The sequence below is a fragment of the Malassezia vespertilionis genome, chromosome 1, assembly GCF_029542925.1.
Source record: "Malassezia vespertilionis chromosome 1, complete sequence".
NCBI classification, from domain to species: domain Eukaryota; kingdom Fungi; phylum Basidiomycota; class Malasseziomycetes; order Malasseziales; family Malasseziaceae; genus Malassezia; species Malassezia vespertilionis.
In genome coordinates this window covers 563,444-582,638 of record NC_079247.1, presented here as the reverse complement: position 1 = coordinate 582,638, position 19,195 = coordinate 563,444, and the positions used below count along the sequence as shown (strand labels likewise).

The 19,195-nt window shown below is 53.4% G+C and overlaps 7 protein-coding genes across 7 annotated transcripts; 4 read left to right on the top strand and 3 right to left on the bottom strand.

The window, feature by feature from the left end:
• Positions 1-238: 238 nt before the first annotated feature.
• Positions 239-4,783, bottom strand: MVES1_000332 (uncharacterized protein; the record flags this gene model as incomplete). The annotated part of the gene is made up of 9 exons (XM_056205193.1): positions 239-1,046; positions 1,072-2,426; positions 2,455-2,680; positions 2,932-3,671; positions 3,706-3,765; positions 3,832-3,921; positions 3,952-4,132; positions 4,161-4,547; positions 4,575-4,783. 9 exons carry the CDS (start codon positions 4,781-4,783, stop codon positions 239-241), a joined length of 4,056 nt encoding a protein of 1,351 aa, XP_056061168.1.
• An 85-nt stretch (positions 4,784-4,868) lies between these two features.
• MVES1_000331 (uncharacterized protein) lies at positions 4,869-5,081 on the top strand (the record flags this gene model as incomplete). The annotated part of the gene is made up of 2 exons (XM_056205192.1): positions 4,869-4,900; positions 4,928-5,081. The coding sequence occupies 2 exons, from the start codon at positions 4,869-4,871 to the stop codon at positions 5,079-5,081; spliced, it is 186 nt and encodes a 61-aa protein (XP_056061167.1).
• Positions 5,082-5,103: 22 nt separating this feature from the next.
• On the bottom strand, positions 5,104-6,160 carry MRF1 (Peptide chain release factor 1, mitochondrial; the record flags this gene model as incomplete). Its single annotated transcript, XM_056205191.1, has 2 exons — positions 5,104-5,274; positions 5,306-6,160. The coding sequence occupies 2 exons, from the start codon at positions 6,158-6,160 to the stop codon at positions 5,104-5,106; spliced, it is 1,026 nt and encodes a 341-aa protein (XP_056061166.1).
• Positions 6,161-6,566: 406 nt separating this feature from the next.
• On the top strand, positions 6,567-9,495 carry SEC26 (coatomer subunit beta; the record flags this gene model as incomplete). The annotated part of the gene is made up of 3 exons (XM_056205190.1): positions 6,567-9,166; positions 9,196-9,443; positions 9,476-9,495. The coding sequence occupies 3 exons, from the start codon at positions 6,567-6,569 to the stop codon at positions 9,493-9,495; spliced, it is 2,868 nt and encodes a 955-aa protein (XP_056061165.1).
• A 188-nt stretch (positions 9,496-9,683) lies between these two features.
• MVES1_000328 (RING-type E3 ubiquitin transferase) lies at positions 9,684-11,972 on the top strand (the record flags this gene model as incomplete). Its single annotated transcript, XM_056205189.1, has 1 exon — positions 9,684-11,972. The coding sequence occupies one exon, from the start codon at positions 9,684-9,686 to the stop codon at positions 11,970-11,972; it is 2,289 nt and encodes a 762-aa protein (XP_056061164.1).
• A 1,150-nt stretch (positions 11,973-13,122) lies between these two features.
• On the top strand, positions 13,123-14,943 carry RLI1 (Fe-S cluster-binding ribosome biosynthesis protein; the record flags this gene model as incomplete). Its single annotated transcript, XM_056205188.1, has 1 exon — positions 13,123-14,943. One exon carries the CDS (start codon positions 13,123-13,125, stop codon positions 14,941-14,943), a length of 1,821 nt encoding a protein of 606 aa, XP_056061163.1.
• Positions 14,944-16,209: 1,266 nt separating this feature from the next.
• Positions 16,210-19,173, bottom strand: MVES1_000326 (uncharacterized protein; the record flags this gene model as incomplete). The annotated part of the gene is made up of 2 exons (XM_056205187.1): positions 16,210-17,933; positions 18,207-19,173. 2 exons carry the CDS (start codon positions 19,171-19,173, stop codon positions 16,210-16,212), a joined length of 2,691 nt encoding a protein of 896 aa, XP_056061162.1.
• Between the last annotated feature and the right edge of the window lie 22 nt (positions 19,174-19,195).

Genomic DNA, 19,195 nt, shown 5'->3' with positions numbered 1-19,195 from the left:
GATGTAGCAGAGAAGGAAAAGCTGGTGAGGTACGTGTGCACGTTTGCGCTTACAACAGCACGATTCAATCGCTGCAGGACGACTTGAAAAGTAGGTCACACACACTTGTTGACGCCAGCATTGCAGCAGCGCATCGCACAAGTGCAGCAGGACTGTACCAAGGCGGAAGCAGATAATGAAATGCTGCAGTACTACACGGACAGTATTACGAAAAACCTTGCGTCGAAAAGCTAGGAAACTAAAATCCACCCATACGCTTGCGCCGCTTGGGCTCGGCGCGCGTCGCTGGGCGCTGTGCGAATCGCCCGGGCTCTTTTTGCGTCTGCACTTCGATGATGCGCTCCTGTGATGCATCCTGCGACGCAGGCGCTGTGCGAATAGGAGAACGTGCAGGATCGGGCTCTCGGTTTGCCTTGGATACGACGCGCGGCAGCACGCTACCACGAGCTGTCGACGGTGCTTGGCTGCTCGCTACATGCATGCCTTTGTGCTCTTCATGCGGCGCCGCATGGTAGGGTGTTTCGTACATGTACGCATCTGGCGATGCGTCCAAAGGCCACTCGGCCAAAAGCAAGCGAGCAGCGTCGGACAATTGCGTGTCTACGCCGTCCCGCTGTAGGATACGCATGGACGGCGCGGCTGGATAGCATGGCACATGTGAGTCGCTGCGCCAGTTGGTATTGCGCGCGGTGCCGGAGCTGGTAGAAGGCGTGCCAAAGAGCATCGAGGCCATAAACACATCAAGCGCTTGCTGACGCTCTGCATCGCGTACACTCTCCATGCCCTGCCCTGCGCTCGCAGTGTGCTGCTGAGCAGCGAACCAATCATAGCAAGCATTGGGCGACGTCGGGATAGCACCCGCGAGCCAAGGCATGCTAATGTGCAGAAGCATGTGCGGAGCGTTTTGCTTGCATTGCTCTAGCAGCGCACGCCATTGCGCATCGAGCGGCGCTTGCAGCACAGAGCGCGCAGGAAGAGTATATGGAATGGAAAGATGCACTGCAGCTTTGCTGTATGCGTCTGTGCCACTCTGTATCGAGTCGAGTCTGGGTGAGCATGTGAGTGACGTACAAAGTGTGGGGCATGCTCGTGGCGGGCGCATGTTGCAGTGCTTGTAGCATAATTTCCGCGGCCCGCTCGTGGGAAAATGGGTCCGATATACCGAGCCATCCAAGTATGGCCGCTTTGTACAGCGTACGCCAATCGGTGCGTGTTACTTCCGCGTCGCCAAATGGGCCCGGATCTTGCGTTTTGTGCGCCTCACTTGCGAGATGCTCGGTGGCTGGCGACCAGTGTACCGCTGGCAACGCACTTTCCACGTCCAGGTACCGCATCCACAATGCGCCACGCTCCGATTGCTCTAAAAGTACGGTTGCAGGTACATGGGGTTGGAGATTCGCTGCAAACGGCGCACTCAACGGCGTGCTGTGTGCCTCGGGAATGGCAGATTGGACCCAACAAGGGCGCTCTGCGGCCAAGTACGCCCAGGTTTGGGCTTCAGGAATAATGCACGCGCTGTACGCACCAAGCAATCGATTTTTTTGCGACGCAAGTAGAAATGAGCCGGGCGTGGTGGGGCAAAGCGTCAGAGTGCGGTCGTAGCCGCGATCATGCGCCCAGGAAGCCATCGGTACATTCGGGAAGCGCACATCGTAGTATTGCACTGCATCCGTAGACGCTAGCGCAAGGAGGTAGCGTTCCGTGTGCAGAAAAGACGGCTGCAGCGAAGTGATCTTGTTGCGGCACATGGTATGCACGGAATGCGACAGATCGACGATCGGAGTAGGCGCGGGTGTGCGACGGTCGATGGTATTAATGGCATAGCACGAGGCAAGTGCCAAGGTATACGGACTCGTCACCGCCAACGCCCAAAACGCGTCATGCTCCACGTCCATCGAGACGAGAGTGTGCCGGCGCTGTGCCTCGACGTCCCACTGCTGCACAGTTCCGTGTGTATCGACAATAATGACACTGTCGTGGGAGTATGTGGCGTCGGCAACCTGCGCAGGCACATGCGTACCCGTCCGTACGCTCGCATCAACATGCACACTATACGGCGCTTCGTTGCGTACACTGCCAATGTATGTCTCAGCCAGTGTGCGGATAAGTAGCTTAAGCTCGCCGGGTATACTTTGCACGCTGACAATCGGCGCATCTGCCTCAAAGGCCGGTATGCTCGATGCGTGAAATTCAGGAGACGCTTGGCCAGGCGTCCAGGTAGAAATATAGAGTGCTTCATGGTGTATTCCGCCCGCGCACACCACCAGCAATACATCTTCGCAGTGCAGCATGGTAGTCGTGCACCTAGTTAAATTGTCACCATGGTCCTCTTGAGCAATTTGCCATTGTGCATCCTCCAACACCGACTCGGCTAGCAAGCGCGAAGGGATATCTATGCCGGGATGGTATCGATGCAAAAACGAAATCTGGGGTGAGTGAGCAATGGATACATACGCCATGCAGTGCAAGATCGTGTACCGGAATACGATTGGCCCATGCTGGGGGGTGCGGTTGCGTATTCGGGAAGACTTGTACGGATTTTGCAGTGGGCAAAACGTGGATACCAGGACGCTCACTCCGGCCTGGAATATCCCACCGCACATGCGGTGCCGGAGACGTCGTTTCTGCTGGAAGCAGAGCAACAGACCCCGGCTCTTCAAGGTACAGTAATGAACTCGTCCTGTCTTCCTATAGGCACACCCAAGGTGTGCGTTTCAAAAAATGCGCACGCAGTGTGGAGGTATGGCGTATAGGGTTTCCATTAGTGTACAGTACTATATACACAATTATAGAATACCAGGACTGGTGGCCCATCGAACAGGTATCATCGGCCGTGGGAGCATGGGTGCTATGCAGTACATCTCTGGCACTTGCACAACAAGCTCCACCCGCAAAAGTAAGACCTAGCCATATCAGCGCAACCCAAGAGACGGGAAGGATGCGTTCATCATATTCGCAAGTAAGTTGTCCACGGTCTGGAGCTTCGGTTCAGTGGTTGGATTCTGCGCCACAAGATTTGCCGCATCTGTAACTGGCTCCTGTGCGCTAGAGACAGGCGCGGGTTCGCTGGGTGTCTGTGCTTGGGTATCGGCAAGCATCGCATCCTCCGCCGCTTCGTCATTTGTCGCAAGCTTCGTTGGCTTGCTTGAAAAACGCGGGGCAGGCAGACTCGCTGCAGAGGGCGAATTGTGGAATGTGGGGCCTGCGTACGCAATATCCGGCATCGCACCCTTGCGTGGTGTAGCAGGCATTTTAGCGTCATAGGCATTGCCTTTGGCTCCGTTCTTGCCGTCACTGGCGCTGTTTTTAGCACCATTCTTGCCTTTGCGGCGCTCCATCGTGCCTGCAGCCGCCTTTTTGTTTGCACCGCCAAACGTCTGGGCATCGCGCGCATCTGCGGGATGGTCAAACGTCGGGCCGCGACGAGCACCTTGCCTCAGCATCTGCTGCTGCCACGTCATTGCTGCGACTGGTGTGGAGTCCACAGTGTCGCACTTTTTTATATTTTGCTTTTGTGTCGCAGGTTGTTTGGGCTGTCCCGCACGTTTCTCTTGGTGGCGGGGCGCCGTATGAAACGATTTGGTCATCATTTCTTGCTGCCACGTCAGGCCCGACGGAGCCGCCGAGGCCAATGCAGCGGATTCCGTATCCATCATTAGTTCGCGACTACTCTGTCGAAATAGAATGATCGGTTTGTACAGATACAATTACTGGAAACTCGGGCAATACAAAGGTGTGCTTGGATTCCATGGAGAAGCGGTGAGGCTGCGCGGCGCGACGCCATGCGTTAGCACGTGGTGCTATTAGTCATCCAAACTAAGGGTGGCGCACGACTAGGTAGGCAGGAACGTGCTTGATATCGGCACCATCGTCATCAAACATGAGCTGGTACGGCGCTGTCAGTGCATCTTGCTCGCGTTTCTGGCCAGTCAGCTAGCAAGTAATAATTACCTTGATTTTTGTCGCTTGCCATTGTAGATGGGGTCCTCCACCCCGGACCGTGGCATTGTAGAAGCAGCTTGTGTCGGGGTATAGCGCAAGCACGCGAGTTCCCTGTGCGTAGTCCTCGTGCGGTAATGATTCAATGCTGTTTGGAAGCGGGACAATTGATTTCGTAGTCGTATTCCATGTACTGTGTGTCAGAAAGCGGTGAGACGTACGGTCCATGCGTGCCTTCTTCTTCTGCGTCTTGAACAACGTAGCGATTATAGTCGTTGTTAATGCACCCAATTATGGTAGCCATAATCCATACCTCACCTTCGTCCATGCCAACGGACGAATTTTGCGGTTGACAAAATGCAACCTTTCGACCTTTTTGTAGTTCTTCCAGCGCGCCGCGTTTCGGCAGCGGGCCGGATGCGCGCGTCTTGCGTAGCTCTGTGGTACTCTTATGCTTCGTATCCATATGCGACATACCCGGATCGGGCTCAGATTCTGCACTCTCTTCTGCACGGCGTTTCCGCCGGCGCCCGTCCGCAACTTCATTCGCGGGCGCCTGCCGAAGCGCCAACAAGATGTCCAATTGCTCGAGTGAGCCTTCAATAGCCCTGCCATTAGATTCCAGCACCACTTACCGTTGCTCGTCCAAGATCGTACTCTCCACGACATTGTACAGGCCTTCAAGGCTCTTTGTGCCCTCAGCCCGCGCGCGCGACAAGCGCTCGTAGCCAGTCAAGGCTGTGTTGCGAGCATTATCAAGCACTTTTAATTGTGTGCGCACCGCTTGCCATACTTGCAGCTCCTCACTGTTACTCCCTGGCGCCGCCCTCCCACGGTTTGCCATTCCGTGCGGCTAGCGGAGAAGCGTGTAAGGAAGTGGAGGTACTATGGCGCAATTGCGCGCGCAGCGGCGGATTTTCTTGTTCGGCATGAGCCTGCCCAACTTGCGCGGCATATTTCGGTACGTTGCTCTGCACACTAACACCAGCTCTTCACGCACAGAGGCACAAGAGTACGAGCTGCGCCGCAATGCATGGCTGCGTCTACTGGGCTTTGCCATATCTTGTATTGCAATTGTGCTTGTAGCGAACCGCGCAAGTGTGCTTCGCCGACTCCAGCAGGCGCGTTTGGGCACTGCATAATGCATGGGTATATCCTATAACGCTATCCAGAATTTTTGTGCATGGCAAGCAAAGCATCGAGGCGCTCGTCCTCATCACGTTCCCGAAGTTCCTGGATCAAGTACGTGAGTCCTGCACCACCGCCGTCGTCTCCGTCCATGATCGACGAAATCCCAGAGAGCGAGATACCGACACGGTGGTCCGTAACGCGATCCTACTTTGTAAGCTGTAGATAATTGACATACCTGGGGAAAATTGTATGTGCGCACACGCTCGCTGCGATCGGCACTCGCAACTTGCGAGCGGCGCAGCGCACGATTCTCTTCCTGATCCTTACGTATCTTGCGGTCCAGGAGGCGTGCACGCAGCACTTCCCACGCCTTGGACTTATTCTGGTGCTGGCTACGCGAATCCTGCATTGAGACAGTGATGCCAGTAGGAATGTGTGTAAGACGCACCGCGGACTCGGTCCGGTTGACGTGCTGTCCACCGGCGCCTCGAGCGCGCATCGTATCTAGCCTCACATCTTTTGGGTCGACTAAGTCGTCCGCTTGTTCGGCATTGCCTTGCATAGGCATCACTAGAAGTGCAATCGTGCTCGTTTGCAGCTTGCCCAAATTTTGTGTCGCGGGAATACGCTGTACTCGGTGCACGCCAGCTTCAAATTGAAGAGCTGCAAACGCACCTGCGCCGTGTACTTGCAGGATCGCTTCGCGCATTGCATCGCCTGAGCCTGCAGCAGATACATCTACGGGCGTGGAAGAAAGCAGCTCAACTGACCAGCCTGCTCCAAGTTCGTCGGGGTCATCGCTGTCTGCAGCTTGCATCGCACGATTTTCGCAGTACTTGGTGTACATGCGCAGCATCTCGCCTAGGAACAGGCATGATTCTTGGCCGCCGACGCCCTGTTTAAGCTCAATAATTGCTCCACGGTCCTGGATTGTGCCTGGCGCACTAGCAAGCATCTGCTGACGAATCTGTGTGCGTGCTTGAGCGATATGCGCTTCGATCGCGGCTGCTTCCTGCTCCGCCAGCTCGCGCAACTCTGCATCCTGCTCCGTTTCGCACAGCTGAATAGTGGATGCATAATTTTGAGTCATTTTATGCCATGTATCCCAAGCTTTATGCACGGATTCCAAGTCTTTGATGGTCTGCGATGCGGCAAGCGTCGGCGCTGTATGCTACGGTCAGCAACTGCGGGACATACACAAAGCAAAGATTCACGCTTTTGCATCATACACGTCGCGAGCTCAAACACTACGTCCGTATTTGGCTTTGCCGACGCGTACCGTACCCTTACGAGCGGTCCAAGCCGTGCGCGCAAGCATCGCACCCCACGCACGCCATTGCAGCGCATGCTCTACTTTGTGGAGGAGCGCTGCCGCGCTCTCACGTGGCATGCACTGCGGCCTAGTAGGTGTATCGACACGTAACGTGGCACGCGGCTTCGCCCGCGCCTCTTTTCCAGTGCCTCAACACGCATCCAGAAGCGTCGCTTCTGTAGCAATGCCGTCAGATCCCACTGCATACACGTTGGTTGCCTCCGATGCAGGCTACCGGTTGGATCTGTCTCCTCAGGAGCTGCGGAATAACCTGCAGAGCAACAATGACGCAGTCAAGCTCGAGACTCTGCGTGCAATTACGGTCTCGACGCTGAACGGCGAGCCGTTCCCATCGCTGTTGATGTCCATCATTCAATACGTGCTTCCCAGCAAAAACAAGCAGCTGAAAAAGATGCTGCATTTTTACTGGGAAGTGTGCCCGAAACTCGATGCGGACGGAAAGCTGAAGCAAGAAATGATTCTTGTCTGCAACGCGATCCGCAACGACCTGCAGCACCCGAACGAGTATATTCGCGGCTCCACCCTGCGTTTCCTTCAAAAGATTAAGGAACCTGAAATTCTCGAACCGCTGATTGCTACGATCCGCCAGTGTCTGGAGCACAGGCACAGCTACGTGCGCAAGAATGCAGTGTTTGCCATCTTGAGTATTTACAAGCGACACGAGCAGCTCTTAAGCGACGCACCGGAGCTGTTGGAAGATTTTCTTGCGAGCGAGTCGGACTCGACTTCGAAGCGCAACGCTTTTGTTGCGCTTGTCCAAATAGATCCGGCCCGTGCCGTCGCATACCTGAACAATGCGATGGGTCAGGTCAGCTCTTTTGATGAGCTGATGCAGATGGCGGTCATCGAGCTGATCCGCAAAGATGCAAAGCACGACAATCCGCTTCTCGGTGACTACATCCGCATTGTTTCTGAGCTGCTCGAGTCAACCAGCCATGCGGTCAAATACGAGGCTGCCATTACTCTAGCTGGGCTTGCCAACAATGTGCCTTCTGTCAAGGCTGTAGCGAGCGCACTTATCGACTTGACGGTACAAGAAAGCGACAATAATGTAAAGCTTATTGTCCTCGATCGGCTCGATGCTTTAAGCCGCCACCACGAGCACGTACTCGACCCCTTGGTGATCGACCTCTTGCGTGTGCTCTCGAGCCCCGACATGGACGTACGCCGCAAAGTGCTTGCCATGGCGCTGGAGATGCTGTCTGTGCGCAGTGTCGAAGAGGCTGTGCTTGTCCTGAAGAAGGAGCTGGACAAGACCACTGCTCCAGGCAACGATTCGGGCATTGAGTACCGCCAGCTGCTGATCAAAACACTGCACGCCTGCGCAGTGCGATTCTCCGAAATTGCTGGCAGTGTGATGCACGAGTTGATGAACTTTTTGGGCGATTTTAGCAACCCCAGCGCTGTCGAAGTGATTGCTTTCGTGCGCGAAGTCGTGGAGAAGTTCCCAACACTGCGTGAAGAGATCCTTGCAAAGCTGATCAGTTTTTTCCCCAACTTCCGCAGCGGCAAAGTATACCGCGGCGCACTGTGGATCGTGGGCGACTATGCAGCGTCGAATGCATCTGTGAACGATGCTATGCAGCAAATTCGCAACGTTCTTGGCGAGGTACCGATGCTCTCCGCCGAAGAGCGCGCGCTTGAGCAGGCGGAACAAAACGCGAACGACGACAGTGGCGCGCCCAAGTCCCATACCACCACGCGTGTGCGTTCCGATGGTACCTATGCGACCGAGACAGCGTTTGCCACGGACACGGACCGCGCAGCGCTCAAAAATCAATCGAAGCCGCCGCTCCGCAGCCTGATCTTGTTCGGCGACTTTTACACCGCATCTGTGTTGGCCGCGACGCTGGTCAAGCTTGTCCTGCGCTTTGCTGAACTTTCGTCCGACATTGTTGCAAAGAATGCAATGCGTGCAGAATCAATGATGATCATGTCTTCCATCATTCGTCTGGGACACTCCACGTTTGTTGCGACCAAGATCGATGAGGATTCAGAAGAACGCGTGATGTCCTGCCTTAAAATACTTGGCGGCAGCTCCGCTTCCAGCGACGAAGCGCTGGCCGCTGCGGATGTGTTCCTCAAGGAGACGCGCGAGGTATATGCGAGCCTTCTGCAGCACGAGCTAAAGAAAGCAAACGAAAAAGCGGAGCAAGGTCAGCGACACATTGCAGCCGAGCCCCAAGCACAGCTGAGCTTCCGCCAATTTGGTGCTGCGAACGCCGACGAAGAGATTGACTACGAGGCAGAGCTGAGCCGGGCCACTGGTATGACTGCCACGCAAAAAGATGACTTTATCAGTAAATTGCAGCGCGTTGTGCAGCTCACAGGCTTCTCCGACCCTGTCTATGCAGAGGCATACGTGGAGGTTCACCAATTTGATATCCTTCTCGACATTCTCGTGGTGAATCAATCAGAAGAGACGCTTCAGAATTTAAGCATTGAGCTGGCCACGCTGGGTGACTTGAAACTAGTGGAGCGTCCCTCGTCGTACACGCTTGCACCATTTAGCTATCAGAGCATCAAGGCTACCATCAAGGTTTCTTCCACGGAAACTGGTGTAATCTTTGGCAACATTGTGTATGAAAGCGCCGCAGGAACGGGCACAAATAGCGGCGGTGACAGCCGCTACGTTGTCTTGAACGATATCCACGTGGATATTATGGACTACATATCTCCCTCCTACTGTTCCGAGACGGAATTCCGTACGATGTGGACAGGGTTTGAGTGGGAAAACAAAGTGAACGTCAAGACAAACATTTCGTACGTTGGGCGAGTGTGCTGACTTTTAGCGACGTGCGCGAGTATCTTGAGCATATCATGAAATCTACCAACATGGCTTGTCTAACGCCCACTGCAAGCCTCGTCGGGGACTGCGGCTTCCTTAGTGCGAATCTCTCTGCAACCAGCTTGTTTGGCGAGGATGCACTTGCGAATGTCAGCATCGAGCGTTTGGACGACGGCACGATTCAGGGACACGTCCGTATTCGTTCAAAGACGCAAGGCATTGCGCTCAGTCTTGGTGACAAGATTACGCTAGGTATGTTTTGTCCCCGACCCAACTAACCGCAGCGCAAAAAGTCGATGCCTAGTGCCGTAGCTCATTGTATCTCTTTCTGTCCCTGATAGAACCACGTGGTTATGCAGAAGATGACACGTGCTCGAATATTTGCCTATCATGGTTAACCATTCTTTTGACAATCGGTCGTGCGAGTCTATTTAAGATTTACCGTGGGGTCTATTTTCGTGAAATAGCCTCGGCGTCTTCTTTGTGTGTGCCATGAAATTCGGGAAGTCGTATCGCGAAGTGCTCGCGGACCCTACATTTCCAGAGGACTGGAAAAAGGGGGCGATTCAATACAACAACCTTAAAAAATTGCTCAATGGCGTTGTTGACGAGCTCGAATCAATCGGGTTAAGCCCTGGGGTTGTTGAAGGGCTCCTCAATCCACAAGGCGAAGGGCGCAGCACGCAAGCACAGGACCTGTCTGAAGCTGGCCCTTCCAATTGGGATGAAGCACAAAATAACAGACGCGCGACGCCGGCGGATTTACTACAGGTACAGGGGGACCTCGCAAACGACGCAAGTCTTCGTGCAGAATTAGCGGCATCAGAGTGGCTATCTTCTCTTTCCGATGATAATCGTTTCCGCAGGAAGCAACGTCGGAAAAGGAAGCCGCGGTCAAATAGTACCGGCGGCGAACCGTTTTTTTTGCCCACGCCACACACCTCTCCGGATACATTTGTGCTTAACCCAGAAAAGTACAAGAGGGAAGGGGTAGAGAGTGCAAAGCGGAGTACTCGCCGCCACTCGTCGAGTGGGCTTGAGCGAACCCGGCTAATTGATGCGGAAAATGCAGAACTTCCGCCGATTATGCTTGCGGAAGACGCGAATCCAGACGCTGTCGCCGAGACACTTTCTCGCTCGCAAATCGGCGCCTCAGGTGTGCCCAGTGCTAGATCTCCAGAGCACGATTGGTTTGGGTCGAATTGGGCGCGGGTTCGCGTACCCCAATGGTTTTCATCGGATGAAGGAGTACACCAAGGCTCGTACGGGAACACTGACGAGCCATTGGAACCGAGATGGGTTGAAAGCACGTCGGGCCGTCGAGCATGGGCAGAATACCATGTTTTGGGTGATTCCCTGGACCTCAGGCCTGAACTGGTGGTACATATAGAGTCTCCGGACTCGTTGAGTCTGTCTGCATCGCCAGATTCGCTGCAAAGCTCCCAAGTGTTAACACCCAAGGAGAGTAGGGATAATTCGCCCGACACGGCAACCGGCACTACCGCGAATGAGAGCAAAAGCAACCGGCTGAGCAGGCTGGATTTGGGGGCACCTGCACAGCATATCCAGACTATTGTGTCTGCAGAAGTGCAGAAAGCCAACAAGAACAGTACATCGCAAGGCATTCACGAGCGCCGCGTCATTATCCCGCTCACATCAGACGAGAAATTTTTCAAGGTATTATCGGACGCAGTGCGTCAGCTTTTGCAGCTCCATCTCGCCCAGCAACAATCCTTAATTCGGCATGTGAACGAGATTTGCAAGACGATTTCAGATGTGGCAAGTCCTTTGAATACGCCCAAGGACATGTATGCATGGCGCGAGATATTCACGCTTTGGATCGAGCACGAGATATTTGAGAGTTCTCGCGAGCGCGACCGGGGCGAGTTGAGCGTTGTAGAGTCAAGGAGGCGACTACGAAACTATATTGAAGAGCTCGTAAAGCGCCGTTTTCTTGCGGCGCACAAATCGGCACTGACGGAGCAGGATAGCAAAGCGACAGACACTTGGGAGGTGGAAGGGCTAAACCGGTACTCTCCGCTAGCAGATCCACGCAGTGTGAACGCATTGGATCATTTCCTTCGCTTGAATGTTGCGCTTGTGTCTTTGAAACGCTTTCAACGGCTGAATATCGAGATGATTCGCAAGATTCTGAAGAAACACGAAAAAAAGACTGCACTCGATATTTCGAAAACGCTGGATACGATTCTGTTTGCGCCGGGCTCCAAGCCCCTCATCAAATCTCCGCAGACGGGTCTCTTGGTGACCGACTTGGATTTATCCACAGCCAAGCACATTGAAATTTTTCAAGCACTTTCATCGTTTATTCCGATGCGACTTGCCGCGCCTTCGCAAACATCACTCCCAAACATTTTGGCGTCGATCCTTACCAAGGCTCTCTTGCCAATTCTTCCCTCTATCAGCGCATATGACTGCCCTGTGTGCATGTCTATTGCATACCAACCTGTTCGTCTCCGTTGCGACCATGTGTTTTGTATCCGTTGCATGGTGAAAATGCAAAAGCAAGGGACACGCGACTGTCCAATGTGCCGTTCCAAGTATGCAGTGGAAGAAGCTGGCGAGGAGAATCTTGACGTGGAGATGACTGAGTATCTCTGTGCATGGTTTCCTACCGAGGTCGAGGAGAAAGCTGCGAGCAACAAATCGGACCGTTCTGTGGAAGAAAGGAAGGAAGCAGAAATGCACAAAAAGAAAAAGTTTGCATTCTTCCGCCGCGGACGCCGATCCGAGCAGCACGACCAGGACTGCACCATTTTCTAGGTTTGCTACACAATTTGGTACCGTATATACTGTATTTTTATTCAAGCTTGTCTTCGCGAGGCGCTCTTGCCAAAATGGCAGACACATTGTCTTGGTAACATTCCCAACAAAGCGCATGGCAACTTTGTTTATCGTTGCATGATGTATATCTACTCTATGTACGCCACACCCTAAAAGTATTAAATGTGACAACAGTTTCCGTGTGGGCAAAAGGCAGGTCCAGCCCATTCCCCAACTTGTGGTGGCGTATTTTTTCTCCATTTTACATTTGAATGGCGCATTACTTATCCTTGCCGGCTCGCAGCCATTATGAGCGCAAAAAATAATACTTTGTTACCCGACTCGTGTTCGCTGGTTCCTTTCTCCCCAGGTAGCCGCTCCTTGGGCGTGCAAAAATGATAAATTGGATTCCAACAAAAGTGCCTGTCCCTGGACGACCGCACGGACCTTCTCCAGTTTGAGCAAAATGTCGAGGCACCAACAGCATTGGTCCTCGCCCAATTCAGAATCAGGCATTGGTGCCCGACGAAAGATTGATTCGAGATCGTCGAGACAGATCGGCACCGGTCCAAGCACCATGGAGCACCATTGATCAATTCCCAGCGCCTGCATGGTGTGGGAAGTTGCATTCGAATAAAAAGATGGATCAAGACGCACCCTCACCGGCCAGCATCTACCGACACCATCGAATTCAAGGTACCATGCCGTGACATGGCCGTCATCAAATCGCGTGGTTTTCACGATAATCATCCACTGAGCTGGCAGTGGTGATGAAGACGAGACGACGAGAACGTCCAGCGCAACAACGCGGCCACGAAAACCAAGCGACATTATAACATCCTTAGATTATGGTGGGCGCAAATGGAAATTCCGCTTGTTGGCCCGTGAGTACCGTACAGCTAGGAACAAGCCCCAAAAGTGTCTGCTAGACACATGGAATGCGCATAGCGCCGATTAAGTTTTGACCGCGCGAGTGTCACGGGGTGCACTTATGATTAATCAGTACTAATGCGTACGTCAGCGTATGCAATGACTAAATACACGTGATATGTTTGAACATAGCCAATTCTCAGGCCCCCCTTTGTCAGCGCATAAAAGGATTTTTCGTGCTCTTCTAAAGAAAGTTGTTTGTCGCTGGCTTTCTGGGAACATGGCACCGAAGGCCAAAGGGCGCGAGGAGCGCATTGCCATCGTCAATGCCGACAAATGCAAGCCCCAGAAATGCCGCCAAGAATGCAAACGATCTTGTCCTGTTGTGCGCATGGGCCGTCTGTGTATCGAGGTAGCACCGGCAAGCAAAATTGCGTTTATTAGCGAGACGCTATGCATTGGTTGTGGCATTTGCACTAAAAAGTGTCCGTTTGAGGCGATTAATATTATCAAGCTGCCCACCAATCTTGAAAATGAGACGACACATCGGTACAGTGCAAACAGTTTCAAGTTGCATCGTTTGCCGACGCCTCGTGCGGGCCAAGTGCTTGGTCTCGTCGGCACCAACGGTATTGGCAAGAGTTCCGCGTTGAAGATTTTGTCTGGAAAGATGAAGCCGAACCTTGGCCGTTATGATAACCCCCCGGACTGGGCAGAAATCTTAAAGTATTTCCGTGGCTCTGAGCTGCAAAACCTATTTGCCAAGGTACTCGAGGACGACATAAAAGCGCTTATCAAGCCACAATACGTGGATAACATTCCTCGTGCACTGAAAAACAAGGCTACAGTAGAGCAGCTGCTTGACAGTAAATTGCAGCGCGACAATAAGGATCGTGTCGTGAGTGTTTGCGACCTCGAGCCCGTTATGGACCGCGATGTGCATAACCTTTCTGGTGGTGAGTTGCAGCGTTTTGCTATTGCGATGTCGTGCATCCAGAAAGCAAACATGTACATGTTTGATGAGCCTTCCTCCTACCTGGACGTGAAGCAACGTCTGAACGTGGCTCGTGCGATTCGTGATCTTCTCGACTCAGATACCTACGTCATTGCTGTCGAGCACGATCTGTCTGTTTTGGACTATCTCAGTGACTTTATTTGCTGTCTTTACGGCGTTCCGGGTGTTTATGGTGTCGTCACTGTGCCGTCACCTGTGCGCGACGGTATCAACATTTTCTTGGACGGGTTTATCCCGTCAGAAAACATGCGTTTCCGCGAGGAGTCGCTTACCTTCAAGATTGCCGAGACTGCCGACGACAGACAAGTGGAACGCACTGCTCTGTTCGAATACCCCGATATGACCAAAAAGCTGGGCGCATTTGAGCTGTCCATTTCTGCGGGCAGTTTCTCTGACTCGGAAATTATCGTGTTTTTAGGCGAGAACGGCACAGGAAAGACTACGTTCGTAAAGATGCTTGCGGGCAAGCTCGCGCCAGACCAAGGTGCTGACAAGCTGCCGCAGCTGAATGTGTCGTTGAAGCCGCAGACGATCTCGCCCAAGTTCTCTGGCACGGTGCGCATGCTGCTCTTGAAGCAAGTCAAGACCTCGTTCATGCACCCGCAATTCCAAACGGATGTTGTCAAACCTATGAGTCTCGACAACATTATTGACAATGACGTGCAGACGCTCTCAGGTGGTGAGCTGCAGCGTGTTGCATTGGTGCTTGCTCTTGGAAAGCCTGCCGACATTTACCTCATCGACGAGCCCAGTGCCTACTTGGACTCGGAGCAGCGTATCCAGGCGTCCAAGGTTATCAAGCGTTTCATCCTTCACTCGAAGAAGACGGCGATGATCATTGAGCACGACATTATTATGGCCACTTATTTGGCAGACCGTGTCATTGTATACGAGGGTACACCCTCCGTAAAGGCGCATGCAAAGAGCCCTGAATCCTTGCTTACGGGTATGAACACCTTCTTGGCCACACTTGATGTGAGTATGCGTCGTGACCCGACCAATTTGCGCCCGCGCGTAAACAAGTACGCAAGTGTCAAGGACAAGGAGCAGAAATCAAGCGGCCAATACTTCTTCCTCGAAAATTAATGGAAGAAGCTTGTACTACCATAACCATAGCCCATGTAGCAGCGCGCAGCTCTCATCACGTGCATTGTGGAGCATGCATCTTGCGTTATGACCAACACGTCGTATGGTGCATTGGTGCCCGTGGAGCGGCATACCAAGTTTTGGAAGCTGCATCTGTCTATGATGCCGCAGCTGTACACGAGTGGAGACGATCAACGGTTTGTGGGCGACGAATGCTAACAGAAGCATGACGTTAGGCTACTTTTGTCTGGGCGCACTCGATTTGCTCAACAAGATGGATGCTGGGCTTTCCACGGAGCAGCGTGAAGCGTATATCGACTGGATATATATACAGCAGATGCGTAGGTACATGTTGATGCTTATACCCAGCTTTTGGGGGATTCCGTGGCTCGCCCGCTGCTTCCGAGGTACGGTGCAGACACATGCTGAACCCAGGCACACCTCACAATGACATATACGGCGCTGCTGACCTTGGTGCTACTTCGCGACAATTTTGCGCGCCTTGACCGCAAACGTCTGCACGATTTTGTGCGTGATCTACAGCAAAACGACGGGAGTCACCGGTCGTCTCCTACCAGCGAAGAGCGCGATGTGCGCTTTTCGTACTGCGCATTCGCCATTGCCTACATAATGGATGACTGGTCGATGCTCGACATAAATCATGGTATTAGTTACATGCTGCGGTGCCAAGTATGTACAATGTTGCACCCTCACACTAGCATTACGAAAGCGCATTTGCGCAACAACCAGGATTAGAGTCGCACGGTGCGTTGGTTCCAATACTTACCTCCAAGGCGGCTCGACGTACTGTGTGCTTGCATCGCTCGCTTTAGCGAATCGCTTGGAAAATCTCCCGAACAAGCGTCGATTACAGTGCTGGCTGCTTTCGCGACAGGTCTCCTCCAGCGGTTTTCAAGGAAGGCCCGAGAAGGAGCCGGATACATGTTACTCGTTTTGGTGCGGCGCAAGCACCATGATTCTGGGGTGCCACCAATACGTAGATGCTGATGCGGATGCAACATGGATATTGTCTGCACAATCGCCGATGGGTGGCATTAGCAAGGTGCCTGGCGAAAAGCCCGACGTGTTGCATTCGTACCTCTCTTATGTCGCTTTGGCGATGCATGCACAAGATTGTCTAGCGGAGCACAATCTTCCCTTTGCACCTGTTTCTGCAGCACTCAATCTGTCAAGGGAATCGCTTGGCTGGCTCCAAGCGCATCTCTGGCAGCGGCACCCCTCGGTTGAAATTCCATAGCGATCTAGCTATCCTTGTACAGAAGAGCTTGTGGGCGCGCAAAATAAATTCGTCCGCCATGTAAACTCGGCGGCCCTTGGCGCTGCCGAGACAAGAGCAGGTGTCTCCGCATCTGCTTCCTCGTTTTCTTCAATGGATCGCCGCATGAGGTATGTCGAGACAAGGACTGGGTGTGTCTGCCCCAAGCGCCACGCACGTTTCACCATGAGCCACTCCTCGATGTGACGAATCGGCTCGCAAAAGATAATTCTGCTGGCACAGTGCAAATCCATTCCACGCACATCTACTGCCGTGCTCAGCAAAAGGCACCGAATGTGGGGAGATTGCATGAATGCACTCACGTACGCGTTTCGGTGTTTCTGCGGCGTACCTGCGAGATAGCAGCGGTGTGGAATGTGCGCAAGCGCCAAAACTGCATCGAGTTCGTGCAAGGCAGCATCCAAGGAAGAGAACACAAGCACTTTTTCGTTTTGTACAGCTTCCATGATCTCCGAAAGCACTGCATTGAGCTTGGACGAAGATGCACGGTATATTTCGACGTCGTCCATCCCAAAAGGAAGCTGCACTTGCGCGCCATGGCTTTGCACACGCACTGGGGTATCGTATCGCGCTCGTTTCGCCCGAGGCTGCGCAGCTGACTGCGTAAGCAGCGTTTCGCGGAGCGCATCACAAGTGTGCTTGCCGTCTAACAATGGCATGCATTCGTGCTGAAGACGTAGCAGCTCCTCGGAAGTGAACGCGCTGTCTGTGGACCACGCACGGGAAAGCACAGCATCCTCACTGTGCACTTTGTAGAGAATATCGGGACAGCGCATAGAGGCACGCCATGCGCGGTCATGTAATGCCATGCTCAACTGCTCCAATGCACGAAACTGGGGACTGCTTGGTTGCTGCGCATGTGCTGCATTGCTTGCGCGTTCCACTTCGTCCACCAGGCCCGGACCAGCCAAATGGAAACACGCGAGCGCCAAGTCGCCGGGAGAGAGTGGTGCATGGAGCGTTTGTAGCGCCTCGACTACACTGTACGTTGTCCGTTCCACGTCCGAGAATGAAAGCTTAATTGTACGCCGATGCAGCGGAGGCAAGCGACACACCTTCTCCACGTCTTGTGGATGATTGCGTACCATAACACGAGCAAGCATATCGTACAATCGACGTTTGGCAATCCATTCATGCGCTTTTTTGTCCATACCAGACGCAATCAATGTATGCCAATCTCGCGCCTTTCCACGCGCACTGTAAAATGGCTCCAAACGCAAGAAGCGCACCAGCAAGAGCCGTAACTTGTCCAGACTTTTGCGCTCCGCGCTGGACCATACAGTAGGCAGTCCACGCTTGTCGTGCACACCGGTGCCTGAGAGGAGCTCAATCGGCGTATTTGTAATGATCCAGCGACGCTCTACCCGCAGCTGTGTACATAGTCTGACCATGAGAGAGTCACCGGCAAGCACCTCGCCTTCGTCAACCATGACACGCTTCCAGCACACTTGCATCACGGGCGACTCGTCCAAATTCGCTCGCAACTCCTGGCCATCTGTCGTCGCTTCTTTGCCAAATCGTGTATTGGACATAAGCACAATATCATACTGTTGTGCAAGCGTATGTGCATTGGGAAGTGGTGTATGCATATCCGACACTACCAAAACACGCCATGCGCTTGGTTCGACGTGTGTATCCATCTGTTCGACCCATTGATTTAGCAGCGCGAGCGGCACAAGGAGGAGCGTCGCACCTGTAAGATACACGCGTATCGGCGTTCGATGTTGACTTACACGCGACAGGTGTGCCGGCGCAGGTGGCCATGCGTTGAAAAAAGGGGTAGAAGATGCCCCAAGCAGGCTTTTAAGCTGCACAGGAAGCGCAGCTACAAGTGTGTCGTCGCATACTGTGGTTGTACGAAGTCGATGTGCCGCAATGCGGGCCAAGCTAATAGAGCAATGCCTGTGTTTGGATTTTGGTGGTCTTGTGCGCAGTTTTGCAGCGTCGATTACGTTGGGTCGTACACGGCTGATTCTTTCGCCGGGACTCGGCGCGCCGAATGCAGCGGTAACTATCCTGTCGCGCCCGCGTGCCGCAGCTGGATCCAGTCCGTGATACGCAGACTGGGGCAACGCCAACCCTATTTCTGTCGTGACTTGACTGGCCATGGGGTCCTGTTCTGGATGCGCCAAATCGGTTCTGGTCGCTAGAATCAGGCAAAGACAAAGGAACGTCTTGCCAGAACCCATTTCGTCGCATACAATCCCGCCTTTGCTGTCGCGATAGGTGTGCACATCCTGCATAGCTAAAAATCGGCACTGCGGTGCGTCGAACGCATACTGTGCTGCGTTTGGTGACGTACGCTCCAGATAGTACGGGTCACAGTACACATGCGGTGCTCGTTCACGCTGCAGCATCTTGGCCAGTGATTTTTTTTGGTGCTGTAAGAGGGTAGACTTTAGCGGTAGCGCAGAGAGCATCATGTCGATTTCTTCGGTTGCGTGCGGTGGGCTCGGCAGGTTTCGGTACAGCTCCGACAAAGACCATGCCGTCAATGGCGGATTCCAAAACAAGGCATTTTTTGTATCATGCAAAATACACTCACAGTGCCATTGCTCAGGGCTGGTGTGTATGTGCTTGAGCAGTGCATCCCACAGCGCCCGATGCGCAGGATTGTGCGCGCCGCTCTCGCATCCCGCACGCTTGGCCCATACCTGGAGAAAAAGGGGGCCCGAGTGCATACCTGATGCCCACAAGTACAAAAAATCACTATCCACAGAAACGCGCGCAGCTCCCTCTGCATCCAGCACTTGCAAATGGGTCAGCGCCGTGGCGTCTTGGACACTCGCGAACAATTTGTCGCGCAAGCTCTCGTCCAAAAGAAAAGTGCTTCCCAGACTTGTCTCTACATTAAACGGGGATGGTGGGTCCACACGTATAGGCAGCACTCCAACGGCGATCCAGTCGTGCACGCCACTGGATCCAACAGGCATGCCCGTGCGAACCAACGACGCT